The sequence below is a fragment of the Peromyscus californicus genome, unplaced genomic scaffold (assembly GCF_007827085.1).
Source record: "Peromyscus californicus insignis strain IS unplaced genomic scaffold, ASM782708v3 Scaffold_17__1_contigs__length_78620276, whole genome shotgun sequence".
NCBI classification, from domain to species: Eukaryota; Metazoa; Chordata; class Mammalia; order Rodentia; family Cricetidae; genus Peromyscus; species Peromyscus californicus.
Genome location: NW_026294469.1, coordinates 26,030,126 through 26,047,160, shown reverse-complemented (window position 1 = coordinate 26,047,160; position 17,035 = coordinate 26,030,126). Strand labels below are relative to the sequence as shown.

General features: G+C 51.6%; 1 protein-coding gene across 1 annotated transcript in view; it reads left to right on the top strand.

Annotated features, from left to right (window-relative positions):
* Nucleotides 1-7,564, top strand: part of Pfdn1 (prefoldin subunit 1) — a 56,139-nt gene extending 48,575 nt beyond the window's left edge. Inside the window, exon 4 of the mRNA XM_052741911.1 lies at nucleotides 7,205-7,564. Coding sequence (XP_052597871.1) covers nucleotides 7,205-7,288 — 84 coding nt within the window. The 3' untranslated portion in view covers nucleotides 7,289-7,564. The remainder of the gene's footprint in view (nucleotides 1-7,204) is intronic.
* The last annotated feature ends 9,471 nt before the right edge of the window (nucleotides 7,565-17,035 follow it).

Below are 17,035 nucleotides of genomic sequence, written 5' to 3'. Positions count from 1 at the left end.
TAAGAGCTCAGCCTGGAGGGGGCAGGCTGTTGCGGTTGTGGAGTCTAATGGATGCCCTGAGCTAGGTGGAAAGTCAGGGACTCTGGTCTGCCTTCCAGGCTAAGTCACTTGATGATGTGGCCTTCGTAGGCAGGAAGACAGAGAACCCGCAGTGAATGGGGGCTCGTCCAGGCAGTTGGGAGTGGGGTGCTGTGGGTGTCTGACACCAGGATTGCTGAAGGAAAAAGTAGGCAAAGCTGTTCCATGAAGTGAGCTGAATGACTGAGTGAATGAAGGGAAAGATGAGTGGAAACTGACAGGTTTGTTAGCTTTCATTGGAAGTTCAAAGTCACTGCGTTCTCTGCCTGCGATGCTCGTTCCACCCTGGAAAGCTCTGTCTTTCTAAGGAGAGAGGTTGGCAAATTATTGCTGCTGCTGAGCAGCAGGTCTGAGCTTCAGTCCCTTCCCAAAGGCCTGCTGTGCCTGTTAGTGAGATCACAGCACTGGCTCATTGTCGATGGCCACTGGTGTGTTACAGTGACAGACAGCCTCATAAAACAGAAACTATTTATTATCTGGCCTTTTATTGGAAAAATTGACTGACTCCTGATTTGGAACAGTGGCTCTGAGACTTCAGCAGGTTTTGGAATCACCGGATGGCTGTAAAAACACAGATTACTGGACTCGACCCAGGGTTTCTGATTCAGTGAGTCGTGGTTGGGGCCCAAGAATGTGCATTTCTGACAAGTTCTCTGCTGCTGCTGCTGTGCTTCTGGGGTGGGGACCACATGAGAACCACTGCCCTTCAGGTCCCTTCTCCCCGTAATCTTTGCTGAACCAAAAGTCCCAGCCTGTACCCGTGCCAGCCACCGGACGGGACATCTGGGTTTTCATCCTCACTTTAAGCCAATGGCCTACTGATGAAGCCTTTGGATGAAGCCTGTCCCTTTGCGTTGGACAAGTTGCCCCTCCCGGCCCTGCGCTCCCTGTAAGCTTTCCTTCACCCTTGTCTCTTCCAGCTTTCTTGGCGCTTCAATGGAACTCTTAGGCAAGGCAGCAGTAGAGGTCACATGACCTGGGTGGGGGCAGAGGGTCTAACCGCTGGTGTAGAAGAAAGCTTTCTCCCCTGCCTTCCTGCTCGGACGTGCTAGAGCAGTGTAGCCCTTTGTCGTGATGGACTGTGTTGAACAGGGAATAGAGGACCCAAGTGGCTTGGGGTTTGACCCCACATGGGAGCAGCATCAGCTCCTCTGCAGAACTACAGTCTGTCTCCTGAACAAGTTATGGGTTCCTGTCCTTGAGCAGAATGGCCTCCAGAGGCTGTTGCTAACATAGTTTCTATCAGATGCAGGTACTGTGCCTTGCTGAGGTGCGTGCTTTCTTTGAGCATGTCCCTCATCTCAGTGCTGTGGTTCCTCAGTGGCCGTGGGGCCTGGCACCTTCAGTGGGAGTTCACAGAGTCAGATCCTGACTCTCCTGTCTTCGTGATGCTCTCTTCGACAGTTCAGGTTATAGACATCCTTGCTGTCCAGATACTCCCCCTGCCTGTGGAGGCCTCTCATTTTGCCTCCTCCTTCCTGCCCTGCCCTCTGTCTTCCCTTTTCTTCCTCTCCCCGTGGCTTTCCGCATTGGCTTCCTGTCTGTCAAGACATGCTCCCTTCCCTACAGCACACCTTGGCCTTTGCCCAGCTTCATGAGAGTGGGCACTGCCGTCCCCTGACCAGCTACGCTCCTGAAGACTGAGGAGACGAACATCTGCGGACTGTGTTTATGTGTGCCTGTCTGCGTGTACACCGGTGGTGTGTGAGTGCGGGTGGAGGCCAGGGGTCAGCACTGGCTGTCTTCGTTAGTTGCTCTCCACCTTAGCCTTTGAAGCAGGGTCTCTCAGTGGACCTGGAGCTTGTCCATTTGCCTAGACTGGCTGGCCAGGGGAATCCAGGGGTGCTCCTCTCCTGTCTTCCTCTCTACTACAAGGATCACGGGCATGTGCCGCCACACCCAGCTTTGTAAGTATGTGCTGAGAATCCAGACTTCACCAACTGGCCACCTCTGCAAACCATGTTTTCATTACTTCTTTTTCCTCCTTTCTTTCTTTCTCTTTCTTTCTTTCTTTCTTTCTTTCTTTCTTTCTTTCTTTCTTTCTTTCTTTCTTTCTTTTCTTTTCCTTCCTTCCTTCCTTCTTTCTTTCTTGTTTGTTTTTTTTTCGAGACAGGGTTTCTCTGTAGTTTTGGTGCCTGTCCTGGATGTCGCTCTGTAGACCAGGCTGTCCTGGAACTCACAGAGATCCACCTGGCTCTGCCTCCCAGTGCTGGTATTAAAGGTGTGTGCCACCACTGCCCAGCTTCTTTCTCTCTTTTTTTTTTTTAAGTCACAATTGGGTGCTGGGTTCATAAGCATGAGCCACCAAACTTGTTTCTTGGACTTTTAATCTGGGATGTCAAGGGACAGATGAGGAGAGGATAGCCTTTGCCTCCAGTTTTCTGATGAGTAGGAAAACCTGAAGCTGGCAGGAGTCTAGAGAAGCTGGAAGCCGGCATTCACCACGAGGACAGAGTCTGTGGCCGGGAGAGGCAGAGGGTCTCAGAGGACACGAATCTTACAAAATACCTCAGGCAGAAGAGCGCCTGAGTCGACCCTGCCTGCTGCCCATGCAGCCTGGATAGCAGGCATAGGGCTAGCCGAGGAGGCCTGCTTTGGAGCTAAGGAGAGAGCGACTTTTGAGAGGCATATTGAGGGTCCTGTGGAAACCCTAGAAAGAGCAGAGCCTCAAAGAGGGGAACTTACAATAGCTGGTGTGGCAGTGCACACCTGTATTCCCAGCACTTGGGAGGCGGAGGCAGAAGGATTGTGAGTTTAAAGGCAGCCTGGGCTAAAAGAAAGAAAAAAAAAAAAAAGAAGGAAAAAACCAAAACCCTTCTTTTTTATATCCTAAGGCATGAGAAACAGGAAGGGGAAAGTACAGATTTAGCAGAGAGTTAGGGATCAAGTTCCAGAGAGAATCCTGTAGAGAGTCACAGGGTAAATTACCTCAGCAGTCTGTCTGAGAGACCATGTCATGTTGGGAAAGTTCTGGGTACTTGAGTGTTGTCCCCCGATGAGACTGAAAAACCAGCCTCAGACTGTCTCCCAGAAAAAGAAACTTGGATCTGTGAGCAATAACTCCGGCCGGCAATGTCACTTCCCTGGCCATGCTGAGCCCCACAGGAAGTCTCAGAAATTCTTACCAAAAGGAGGTTCCATAAGAATGTCGCTGCACCCCCAGCTCTGTGGTTTGATGAACTAGAGAATTCCCTGGGGAAGGGTTCTGAGGGGAGCTGTGAGAGACGGGGTGGCTGCAGGAAGGATGCGGGCAGCACGTCCTCTTCCAGGACTGCTGCTGCGAGGTGTGGATGGGGGCGGGGGGCTGGGCTTCCAGGTCACCACTATCCAAGTGTCTTACAGATTCCAGAGTCTGAAAGCTGGGAACTTGAGAAGGTTTGCTTTATAGCTATAATAGTTGACCCTGCCAAAGTCTAGGGGCCTGCTGTGTTTGTGAGAGCAAGGCTCTGATGTCCCTGTTGGCATAAGTGAAGATTTAGTTTAAATCTTTATATCCAGGGGCAAAAGATTAGGGGCCAAAGCCCAAACAGGAAAGCCATTGTGAAGGACGGTCACTGTGTGCCTTCGCTCCCTCTGGTACATGGTCCCCATTTATTGACCTTGAGAGGGAAACAAGAACAGTGTGTGTGCCAGTGCTCCCAAGACATCCTCCCAGTGAATGCCCCACATGCAGCCAGCAGGCGCTGCTGCTGGGCACCAGCCATGCCTCTAGACTCTAGGACCTAGGCATGGACAGAACCAAGTCTTGTCCACTGGACATTTCCTTCTCAGATAAGGTGATACTGGAGGAGCTGGTGTGGGAAGTGATTAGGTCATGGGGATGGAGCCCTTTCAATGGGATTAGTGCCTTTATAAGAGGCTAAGGAGCTCACTTGCACACTGTTAGGAGGGAGGTACTGTCGTGGGCCAGACAATGCCAACCAGATCCTCAGTCTGCCTTGGTCTTGGCTGCAGCCGGCAGAACATTTGTGTTTAAAGGCCACACAGGCTATGCTCTTCAGACTTAGCAGCCCACAGACAAAATAGCTTTGCCTTTTCCTCTAAGATAGAAAGCTATTGGAGAGAAAGCTTTGAGTGTAAATTCTTTTTTTCCACAATGCAGAGGTCAGGAGCAGAAGAAAGACACTTCAAAGGAGGCACTTCATGATACTTCTGAGTTCCAGATACTTCTGAGACAGGGCTAGCAAGGTGTGACCAACTCCAGGATGGTGCACAGTGTCAGAGCCAATTCAAGAAAGGAGCTGACTTTCTGATCCTTTTAGGAATAAACTACAGAGAGTCGAGCGAGAAACGGCTCGCTGTCTTGCCTCCTCCATTTCCTTTATCCTCTCTTCACCCTTTCATTTCTTTATCATCGCTTATGCTTTCCGTTGTGGTTTTGGTCGGTCTTCTCCCAGGTGTTTTTGAGAGAAGTAGAGACATTTACCAGTTGATGTGGTCAGAGGTGCAGCCACACAGGGTCCTTTAGGTCCAGAGGGGTCTGCGGTGTGGACTGTGTCTGGGACACACATCTTCTCAGGTACTGTGCTGATTTCTTAGCGACATAAGAAGTCACCACAAATTCATAGATTGGAGGCCGAGTCCAGAATGAAGCACGGTAGGCCCGTGCTTCCTTTGAATGCTTGCTCTGCCCTTCCAGCTTGTAGACAGAGCACTCAGGTCTCTCCTTAGAGCACATGTGACGTCCTCCCCCTGTGTGTCTTCACATCACCTTCTTTCAAGGACATTAGCTGGATTTAGAATCCATAATGGGATCAAATCTGGAGACCTCTGTTCCCAATTAAAAGCGTGTTCAGGAGTAGTAGGAATTAGAACTTCAGGACACCTTTTGTGAGAGAGTTCACCAGCAGGTACTGTGGTCTGGGTTGGATGTCATTTGGGCTTAGTTGTACTTGAGGCTGAGGTAGGAATTATTGGGTTAGTGATTGTTGGGTTTTTTTGTTTGGTGTTTTTGTTTGTTTGTTTGTTTGTTTTGTTTTTAGAATTGTCCATTAAATTTAAACTGAAGATTTAAAGGGCTGGGTTTGATGGTGCACACCTGTAATATCAGTACTTGCAAGACTGAGGCAGGAGGATTACTCCAAATTCGGAGCAAGCACAGGCCACATACTGAGTACCAGGATGGCCCAGGTTATATAGGCAATCCTGCCTCTAGAAACAAAAACCAGGGTGGTGGTGGTGGTGCATGCCTTTAATTCTACCTCTTGGGAGGCAGAGGCAGGTGGATCTCTGTGAGTTCAAGACCAGCCTGGTCTACAGAGCGAGTTCCAGGACATCCAGGGCTACACAGAGAAACCCTGTCTCAAAAAAGGAGTTTAAAAAAAGAAACAACAAAAATAAAAACCAACCAGACATTGAGATTTAAAGAGAGATAAGCTTATTTACATTATCTTCAAAAAAGATGATTGAAGAAAAAAATGTCATGGGAAAAAAAGCATTCATGCTGAGGATTATAACCTGCATTTGTTCAGAAGCCTGGACAGGATGTAGGGGCCCTTATGATGTTCTGAGTTTATGGCTTTGCCATCTGTGACCTTGTTAGAGCAAAGGCAACAGACCCAGGTCCCTAAGCGTTAGCTGTGGCAGCGAGAGTCCTGCTTTCTCCACCAGCCCTGTCTGCACCTCCCAGGAGGCTGGGTCCAAGGTGCCCAGGTGGTATGTGGCACCGTGACTAGCTCTCCTATGTGGGCACATTCTTCAGTGATGAGGCAGCAGTTATCAGTGTGTGCCTCTTAAACTCACAAACTCTAAGGGTTGTTTATCAAAGGAAGTTCAGTCCCCACGCTATCACGGTGATAGGCTGTATCAGGGTTAGCAGTGTACTTAAGCAAAATTCCTTAGCAACAGTACACATTTGGGGCTGCTGAATTGTCACAGTCCTGGTGGCTTTTATGGTACTCCTGGTGTTGTAAGGAAGTGGATGAGTCAGGGGACTGGGCTTTTCCTGCCCAAGAGGAGGTTTGACTGGAAGGTCAGGCTGGAGACACACTCACATAGGAGCTCACACAGGTTTGTGTCACTTCTGCAGAGTGAGCCTTGGAATCAGTCTTATCTGGCCAAATGGGAGTTTAAAGCAGAGACCTGCAGACTGTACATCAGAGGTTTGATGTAAATGGGCACCTTGTAGATATGCACTTTCCCTGTCTGTCCCTTCAGTTCCCAAGGGAGGGCCTGTCAAGCAGTTGTGATGTCCCTGGAAGCATGGTGATGTGTGGCCCACCTGTCCCCTGCCTGAGGCTTTCCCTGGGTCACGTAGGCACTTTGGGTGAAGTGGGGAGGGCAGAAAGGAGGTCACTGGCGGCACCCAACCCCAATGTGGCTCCCTCGGTCATATGCATCCTGAAGGGAATGGTTCTGAGTGTCCTTTGAAGACATGTATACCATTCCTCTAATGGGCACTGTCATGGCTGCTAAGTGGAAACATAGCCAGCCACGACTTGGTTCCCAGGGCAGGAGGCTGTGGTAAAACTACCATACTTTTGGAATGAGCACAGGGCAAATAATGTACACACATCATTTCCTTTGACTAATCTTTGTGGTCCTGGTCCTGATGTGTCTTCTGAAACTGTGTTTCTTTGTTGAAGTTGGGATGTTTCATTGAGGACCAGATGGGACAGAAGGGAGCTTCTCTAACTGCTTTACCAAACCGTGTGTCATTGCTCTGGATTGCGGCGGCGGCGGCAGATTCAGTAGAAAAGCAGATTGCACCCTGACTCATCTGCCTGCCCGAGCTGTGCCGTCGACTGCCCTGGGCTCGCGGGACGGTGTGTGCATGCTGTCTGCTCTACACACCAGGGGCTGTGGGTGCCTGGCTCAGGCCGTGGAAAACCCTCAGAGGAGACGACAGCCCATTGAGGGCCGGGAGCTTTGTCCTGGAATTTTCTGGCCTTTATCTGGTGTAATCTCATGTACTTCCTTTTGGGTAAGGGTGCTATGGCCTGCCCTCTACAGGGCACTGGTGCTTCCTGTACCAGGCTAGGTCCTCCTGCTGCCTGAGGGGAGTGCTGTGGGCAGGTGAGCTTACCTGCCTTGTATTTGGCAGCACACTGCTGGGGAAGGACACCAGAACCTGTGGCTGTAAGGGCTGCACCTGCTCACTTCGGTCCTAACCCTTCTCTCATTACAGCAGAAAAAGTCGTACCTGGAGCGGAGTGTTAAGGAAGCGGAGGACAACATCCGAGAGATGCTGATGGCGCGGAGGGCGCAGTAGGAGCTGCTGGCAGTCTCCCTCCGACCGGCCTCTCCCATCCTGTCAGGCGGGGGCTCTGCAGGCTCCTGTCTCCCTCGGCCCCACACTCTCTCCAACACCTCGAGCCCCCTTCGGGCCCCACCTGAACGTCTGCCACCCCTGCCCAGGACACTGTTCTCCGGGGGCAAGCCAGGAGCTCTCCACGGAGGGAAGACTGGAGGGCCGACGGAGAAGGCTGCCCAAGCCTGCCACGAGGCATGTGGGTTAGACCAATAAAGGCTACGTCTTGCTCTGTGACATCTGCTTTTCTGCAGCTGAGGAGGGAGTGAGAGAAGCAGGCGCCTTCCTCAGCTCTTGTTCCCCTTCTCTTCCCTTTCTGGCCCTTGGACGGGTAGTTCACGGGCCTCTACAGGGCATAGGAGGAAGGAGGAGGAGGAAGAACATGCTACAGTCGCCCTCAGGATCTCTTCCCTGTTTTCTCCCCAGATTCCCAAGCCACGTTTAATAGCAAGCAGCATCTCCGAGGCTGTCTCGCCTGGCCATGGTGGACCAGTGGTTCTGCCTCCTAGCATCCCCCAAGGGAACAGTGGGGAGATGGCTTGCACATTCTCGGGACAGCTCATTCGTTGTGTAGCTTTCAGGAATTTTATTGCAGGTTGGTTAAACACAACTGTTACTGAAAACTAGACGTAAACTTAAGTCAACATTCAGAACTCGTCCCTTCCTGCTGCCCCGCACTTGGCCACTGCAGGAACTCCAGTTGCTGAGTCCAGACAGGGTGTTACTGTTTGGTGGTGGTGGTGGTGGGCTTTGTGCCTCAATAAATTGGGAGTGTTGATCCGGTGTATAACGAGGTAAAATTGTGGGTTATTTCTGAGATATGACACTCACTGTTTGGCCACAGGTAACCCTCACTTCCTGATGCTGGACACACGCGTCCCCTCCCTCCCTGCACCCCGTCCTCCACTGCTGCTCTGCAGCCAAGGAAACTCTGACTTGTTTTTTGATAGCTTAGCGACACCCTGTGGTCAGTTGTGAGGTGAACAGGTTGGTTAACTTGTGTAGGAGGGGATGGGAGCAGGAAGACCCTGTGACTGTGGAGTCCTGGAGAGCAGCCCCGGGCAGTCGGTCACCCAGAGGTCCCTTTCCCAGGGCCTGGGTGAAAGCAAATGGGAGCTATGCTGGCAAATAGGCCTGCCCACGCCGTCCATCTTTGAGGAGATAGCTGGAACAGAAGAAAGTTCCTCTTCATGAACTGGACAGTGGTCACAGCTGACCTGCTCACCTCTTACAAGCTCTGGTGGATGGAATACGACAGAGTCCAGCCCCCGGTGGTTTAAATTATCTAGACTAATTCAGACAGCAGGGTTTGGACAGATTTATTGAAACATACAGGGTGTGAGCAGAGAGATCTAGTGGTGTATCACATATTGCCATTACCTTGAGTGTATAATTTAAACATTATAAATATATATTTCATAACTAAGCCTTTGGCCAAAAAAAGTAAAATTGTTTAGCACATTTGTTAAGGATCAGTAAGAAATGACTTTTGAACATTAAAAAGATCAAGTCACTGAATGAAGTAGCAGTACCCCTCACTAATCTAAGACTCTGGAGGACTGAAGGTAGAGGTGTCTGCGCAGAGCTAGCCGCTTGTTTCAGCAATCAGAAGAGGGAGCAGGCACACCGATCGGAGGCAGGCGCGCGGAGCGGCCAGGCAGGCGGAGAGCTGGGCTCCTCAGGTGAGCATGTCCCAGAGGCAGCAGCAACAGAGAGCAGTCCAGCAGGCTGTGAGGCAGGTAGATGGGCCCAGGTCGTCTCTTCTTTGGTCTTCTACCACATACACTGGAGAGAGAGGAGAGGAGAGTGAGAAGGGCCTGCTGTAAGCCCGAGGCCCTGCATTGCCCTCCAGGACCAGAGGAGAGGTGCCTTGCAGCTTGCTTCTCCTGCCCTTGCCAAGGATGGATAGAGGAAGGACGGCTTACCCGCTCCTTCCTCTCCCCGTCACCCGAGGACAGCGTTCTTCCTCTAGGAATGAATACAAGGGGTACTACAGAATGACCCTAAGCCAGGGCAGTGAAGTGGCAGACCCTAGGCGGCGGCGAAGGCACAAAGTGCTGGCCTGCTCGGCAGAGCTCGTAGGGAGGGGCACTCCTTCAGTTCAGCTAAGCCAAGCAGAATTCAAATCTGTGCCTTCAAGGAATAATTGGGAGTTACAAACACACACACACACACTTGAGTGCTACTCAGTAGCAAACTACACTGTAAAGTGGGCAGGGAGGGCAGCCAGGTCAAGTGGGGCAGACGGCTGGAGGCCTTCGGAATGGAGTTGAAACTGGGCCTACACTGTGTAGGCCTCGGTTTCTCTTCTCCTAGGCCCTATTCTGAATGGTGGGTGGCTGCTACTTTCACCTTAGAACAGCCATCAAATCCATAAGCAGTGAGGACTTCAGACTTGCAGAGCAGTGTGTGGATTTTATGAATCGGACCAGTTCTCCTGCAGCTGGCCTTCAGCGCTGGTTTTGTGTTTTCTGTCTATTTTTATACCTTGGCCACTCTGGAGCTGGTATAGGAGAGTGCCCTGGCTTGCCAGGGATCTGGCCCAGATTGAATGCCAGACCACTTGACCCCACAGTCTCCAGCTACCTATCATCCATTTGGTGGTTGCTCACAATGCCAAAACTTAGTCAAAAGCCCACCACACAGTGTCATCCAGCCCTCCACGTCTTTGAAGGACAGGCATGGGGCACCGGGCACAGGGCCTTCCCTCCTGTGAGAACCAGTGGACCTTGAGCTCGCTCAGCTACATCAACACAAATACCAAATCCTGCTTCCTTCACTGCTTCCTCTCCAGGGCCCAGTTCACAAATTCCTAGAAATCTGGGGACCTAGAAACTTCCAGCTCAGTCCTCCTAGACTGCTGACGGAGGTTAAAAGATGCCCAAGGCACCCATTTCCAGAGGACAGAGTCTTCCAAAGCCCTTCTGACTCCCCCGACACAGAGGCTAGGAGGATAGGGATGGGGACAAGGTGGGGTCTAGCCGCCTCTTTCTTGCTTTCAAGTTAACCAAAGCATCAGTGGCCCAGGAGCAAGTCTGAAGGAAGTCCTTCCAGAGCCTCGTTGCATGGCTGTGGGCCTAGAAATGGTAAATCTTCCAACAGTACCTTCTAGATGCCCACCTGCTCATGGGGGAAGGCCTTGTGTTTCCGGAGGGTGTCTCCTGTACTGAATAGCAAGGCCTGGCCTCTGCCTCAGGATCTCTGTCCACCCAGGGGCCTCACCGCTCTGTCTTCTGTGTTTCCACTGTCTGTCACCTCTGTGAGGGGATCTGCCTGAGAATTCTCACACCTTCCCATCATCAAATCAATCGTGTATTCCCTGCTCTGTAGGCCCGTACTGAAGCTGAGAGTACCAGTCAGTCATACAGCAGGTCCTGCAGCGGAGATGGCTCCAGCCCAGGTGTCCATTCCAAGTCAGACGCCTTCTCTAGCCAAGGCGGAGTGTGTGCTGCTGAGTACCTTTGTAAGCTGTGCCAGCTCTGTGGGATCCCCCACCCCCCCATACCTCCCTCAGCCTTTTTCTTTTAAAAGAAGGAAAGGGGGTTGGGAGTCAATAGCAATGGGTAGGTGTGGGTGCAGACTGCACCCGGCCTGGAAGGAGGCTCTGGCACTGCAGAGCTTGCTCAGTTGGAGATCAAGTGCCCCCTTGTGGCCAGACTTGAGACAAAGGCTGGGTTCTAGGTCCTGTGCTTACATTCACATCAGCCCAAGTACTAACTTCGTTCATTCACTGGGGACAGAGATCAGCCTGTTCAACCATGAGTAGGGGCCTCACTACTGGTCCCAGGCAAGGAAGGTCTGAAGGGGCTCTATTTCTAATGACCAGGCTGGGGTGATACCAGATGTAGGCTCCTTTATTGTTTTGCCTCTTGTGTTAAAGCCATCCCTCCCCGTTGAACCAGCTGTCAGTTTTCTCAGCCCCAGCCTGGTGTGGGGTCTACAGAGGGACGGGTACCTAGAACTTTGCAAATGCAAGAGTTGGTGGTGGGGTGGGCCTAAAGGCCCAGCGAAGGTCAGAATGGTGAGAACAGCCCCAGAGGCCTTGGGTGCAGAGCAAGTTTGGGAGGACTCTGACTGTTACGGGAAGGGCAGTTACCCATGTCTTGCCTTTGTGCTAGAAGGAAGGTAAACAGGCCATGCTAGGAGGCACAAAGCTTCTTCCTGTGACCACGTGTCTACTCACCTCTCCCTGGGGTCTTTCTCCAGGGCCACCTGACACACCACACTAGAAGTCCCTTGGTCCCAGGATAGTCTGCGACCTCACAGGTGTCATTTACGAGGGCAGGCAGTGGGCAAGTGGGACAGGGCAGGAGTGAGTCACAAGAATGTGAGCAGAGGCCTTCTCAGGTGATGTCAGCTGACATCTGAAACTTCACTGGCTCTGCTCTGACCTTCTAAATGATTAATCCGAGGCTCTGGTATGCTGCTGGAGTCTTCAGTGCTCACGGACGCATGCTTGTGAGTGCATCTGAGCAGTCTGGCCTGAGAGCGCCGAGGAGAGGCACACAGTCTGCCCTCACATGGGGTTCTGATGCCATAGGCCTTTTCAACAGGAAGTGAGACTGCACCTTGACAAGCTGGGGCAGGGGGTCCTCAATTGTAAGGACCACAGAGTCACAGTACCCCCTGAGAAGGGGAGTCTGAGTTGCCATCACACACACCCCTCCCCCCCCCCTCCCCCCCCCCCGTGAGGCATCTAGATAAACAGAAGGCAGCTAACTAGCCTAACCTGGAGGTTACAGAAGATGCCAGAATGCCTCTCTACTGCGTAGCCCAAGAGGCAAGTCAAAGGAGAAATCCTGAGCATCTTCATTATAAGTAGAACCTCGAGCAGCACAGCATGGCTTGCAGCCCTCATGCAGGGAGGGGAGGGGAGGACATGGAGCCTGAAGGGGCTCTCTCTGCCTCACCCTTCCGAGGGTGTCCATGCCAGTGACATCACTTGCTGCCAGTACAAAGGGGTCCCATTGCTGACAACAAAATGCTCACAGGTACCTGCTTAGCCCACCGGCGGCAAGTATGTGAGGGAGGTGAGCACATGCACGGTAACCGGAACTACAGGGGCAGACCCAGCCTCCCCACCCCCAGGACTCAGCTGGGCAGGCTAAGTCTGTGATGTTTACTCTGGACTCCCAGGCTGAGGGTGGAGAGGTTCGGAGACCCTTCCACAGGCAGTCTCTCCCGCAGGGTATGGTGCGGTCAGGACTTGGCACATCCTCAGCCAAGTCTGGGACCACAGCTACCTTTGCCTGCTGAGCCTGGCTGTTCCCAGCGCCTTGTGCCTTCCCTGCCCCTATAGTTCTTTCTTTTTTATTAAATTTATTTTACATACCAACCAGTTTCCACTCCCCCTCTCCTCCCATCGCCTCCCCCCACCTCCTGTCGACTCCGCCCCCATCTACTCCTCCTCTGTCCAGAAAGGCCTGCTCCTCTATTTCAAGATGCCCTCGGAAGTGAGTGCCACCATCCTATCTGAGAGGCCGAGGAAACAAACCTAGTGAACCCCTGGGTCATCCAGATGAGCCTCCAAACAATCCCACCCTTGCCCAAGGCTCGGTCACAAGGTCAGCGCGCTAGTTAGCAGTCCACCCCCAGCGCTGTGAGCAGAACACCAGACGGTGACTTCTGGATAAACAAACACCTGAAAGCTGAGGGGTGGGCAGCGCACACCTATAAGCTCATCACTCGAGGCTACACAATGCAGCCCTATCCAAAACCCTAAACTACAACTGAGTGCATCTGTACTGACAGTACCGCATCGCCCCCTCTAGCCAAGCACAAGACAGAGCTGGCCACAGTCTCCGGCAGCTCTGGGCCAGAGATCAAGTCCTGTGCAGAATGGAGATCACCTTGGCCAGTCATTGACGGATCCAGGGTGTCTAACAAGAAATTGGACTGAGACTCCATGGTGAGTTAAAGGCGGATCCTCACCTCTTCATTCCACCCTACTGCCTCCTAGACCTGGGCTGTGCACATCAGGACGGCTGGCCTCAGAAGACAAGCAGTCTGGCTACACATGCCATGGGATGTGACTCTTGTGACAGGAGAAAGCTGTCTCCTTCCTGTGCCTGTCCTCCCTTTGAGGCCAACAAAGGGTCAGCATGGTGGTCAAGATCTAGCTTGTGCCCTGCTCCAGTGGTCAACTGTGACAGTGAACTTCCTACACGCCTGGTGAATGGGTGCCCTGCTGGCCCTTCAAGAGATCTCGGTTAGCTTTTCCTCAGCAGCCTGACTCCTCACTGGTGCTGAGAACGGCGGTTATGTCCACAGGCTCCAATGTCAATCCTGACTCTGCCACAGACTCACTAATAATATGGAACAGGTCACCGTTCTGACCTCCTCACAAATCAGACAGTAACACATACAAAGGGTATTATGAACAAAATGAGGAGGTGAAGTGTTTGCTCGGACCTCACATGGGGTTGAGGAGGGAGGACATCCCAGGAGCTGCAATGAGGTGACACCCTATGGGACAAATCATGAAAGTACAGGTTTTCTTATTCTGGGTCTGTGAGAGGAGGGGCTTCTGTCAACCTATATTAAGACGTGTTTCTAAGTGTGCTTCCATGTTATTAAAGGGTGACAAAGCGGTCTAGGCCCAGGATGAAGCGTGTGAATGTGTGGGGGAGGGAACACACAGGTGATCTGCAATCATCCTTTGTGTGGCAGGCCAGGGTAGCAGGCAGGTCCATACAGCTTTAGCTGGTGAGATCCTGCAGGGACTGGAGAGGGTGAAATATCCAGATGTTTATTTCTTTGGATAAAAGGAAGGAGAACCTCACATAGACACGAGACAACATCTCCCTGGGTGGGGTGTCCACAACATCACTAACACACCAATACTAAGTTCTGACGAGCACAGGAGACTGGGCAGTGACATCAGCATTTAAGGGCAGGGAGCTGGCTCAGTTGGTGAGGTGCTTGTCACACAGTTGTGGGGACCTGAGTTCCATCCCCAGCATCCCTGTAAAGAAGCCAAGTGTGGTGGTGTGTGCCTGTTATCCTCGTACTGGAGAGATGGGGACGGGACAGTCTCCAGCGCTCACTGGACAACCTCGTCTCGACAGGAAAGAAGCAAGGAAGGACATTTAGGGTTACTGCGCTCGGGTCTTCACGATTGCGTGGTGAGCACTATACAGTCTCCTCAGCTTCATTTCACTCTGGTTTTTAACCAGGGTCTCTCACTGCACCTGCAGCTCACCAGTTGACCAGCTGGGCCGGGCAGTGAACTCTAAGATCCCCCTGTTCCCACCGCCTCCCCAGGGCTGGGTTTGGACTATGGCTGATGCCACCACGCCCAGCTTTTTGGGTGCTGGGAATGGAACCCTGGTCTTCACGCTCGCATGGCAAGCGCTTTGCCGACGGAGCTGTTTTTTAAAGGCTAATCAAATGTGAGCAGTCTGAATGAGAATGTAAAATCTTCCAGCAAGCCTTGGGGGAGCGAGAGGCTAGAGCACCCCAAGTGCTTACTATTCTCCAGTGAAGATGATGCTCCAGGGTAAGCAGGTAGTACGCCATTTAAACAGAGAAGATAAGGACTTTGGTTAGGAGTTGGGGGACTTGACAGGGCTGAGTTGAGGTGCCAGAACTATTCTTCTGTAGCCGAGGGGCCTCTTTGAAAAGCCTCTGCCTGCTCTACTATGAACGAGAGGACAAAGGTGTGGAAACTACTACCCAGGCTAACACAGCAAGATGCTGCTGAAGAAGAGGTAGTATTACTAAGGTCAGAAATAAAAGCTTTATATAATAAAGGCTTTATATTTGTGCACTCAATTTCTCAAGCACCTTTCACAGAGCGTATTTCTTTTCATTATTTTTATTACATTTTTAAATGCTGGAAGTGGGCTGCATGCCACTGTGGGGGGGGGGGTGTCAGAGGACAACCTGCAGGACTTGGGTCTCTCCTTCCACCATGTGGATCCTGGGGATCAAACCCAGGTTGGGAGCAAGCACCATTACCCACTGAGCAATCTTGCCAGCCCAGAGTGGCTTTCTTGATCTGGTGGACATTACACTGTTTTGCCTGACAGACACTGGAGAGTGGAGAGCCCTCCAGTACGGCACAGTACATACAATACAAATCTTGGCCTTGCAAACTTCGCAGCAAACACCACAGCAAAGCCCTCACACTGTGCCACACCCTGCACATCAGCTGCCTAGGGCTCTATCCAGATGTGTGTATAAAATGAAAGGCTTACACTTTGACTTAAGTAAAACAAAGAATTCATTTTGCTTTTGTAAGTCTGAGAGAATTTCCCATGCTGTTGAGAGAAGGAAACAAGCCACAAAGAGAATCTCAGATGGCCATTTCCTGCCCCAGACCTTGGCTGAGCACTCTGATCTGCCCCAAAGGGAAGAGACCCTTAGCAAATAATGCTTCACATTTAGTGAGACAGAAGCCCAGCTTCCTTTGATCCTGAGGTCAGCCAGAAGACTTCATGGGGGGACTGCGGGGAGAAGACCAACTCCGAAGTGCCTTCTGGACCACGGCTGACACTCAGCTCAGACTGGAGGAAATGAGTGGGGACTGGGATGATGTCACTGTGAGGATCAAATGGGAAGGAGGCAACAAGTCTGGAAGGCTCCAAAGTGCACTTGGGAAGAAGACAGTTTGACTACTGCCGAAAACCCAGCCATGGGTAACATTCCAGCAGACAGCAGAGGATCTATGTCTCCTGTTACAAACAGATCCTAATGCAGGAATTTTGCTGCTTTGTGCTTTGAAACAGGGTCTGTGTAACCCTAACTGGACCACCACACACGATGCAAACCAAACTGGCCTTGAACTCAGAAATCTGACTGCCTCTGTTTCCAAGTGCTGGGATGAAAGGCTTGTGCTGGCACACCTGGCTCTAATGCAGTGTTTAGAGAAATAACTGTGATTGTGTCTGTTAACAGTAGGCAGAAAGCATTCGAACCCAGCCTGCTCATGCCTACTGCACAACAGGCGTGTGTCCTGATTGCATGAACCCTGTGCCTCATACGCTGCCAGGCTTCAACAGAAACCTACGTCGTCGGGCTGGAGAGATGGCTCAGAGGTTAAGAGCACTGGCTGCTCTTCCAGAGGTCCTGAGTTCAATTCCCAGCACCCACATGGTGGCTCACAACCATCTGTAATGAGATCTGGCGCCCTCTTCTGGCCTGCAGGGATACATGCAGACAGAACCCTGTATACATAATTTAAAAAAAGAAAGAAAGAAAAAAGAAACCTAGGTCATCAAAACCAGCCTTAACGCCAGTCACCACGCACAGCAAGTAAATGAGCCAGTTGCCTGTCATATAAAACAAGCGAAAGATCCATTTAAATACCCGTCAGGATGGGGTCTTGTGGGGTGTTTACCCACCACCCCCACAGTTCCCCAGAGTTTTCTTGAGTGTGAGCAGCAGGAAATATTAAATAGGATTTATTGCGGAGAATCTTGCGGAGATAAACAGATAGAAAATAAAGGATAGCCTCAAGAGGGCCTGGAACCTTTTCCAACGGGCCCCGACTGTCTCTGCCCCAGGGTTTTTATAGAGACGCCAAGGGGTGGAGCAAAAGACCTCCTCCCCCAGCACAGCCAAGTGCAGACCATCTCAGACACCTGCACTCAGGCCCGTGGTCTAATCATCCTCTATGTGGACCTGCTGGGTAAAGCCACAAGGAACCGAGAACGGGCTCCCACAGGGTCTCAGCCAGGGCTACACAGTAAGACCCTGTCTCAAATA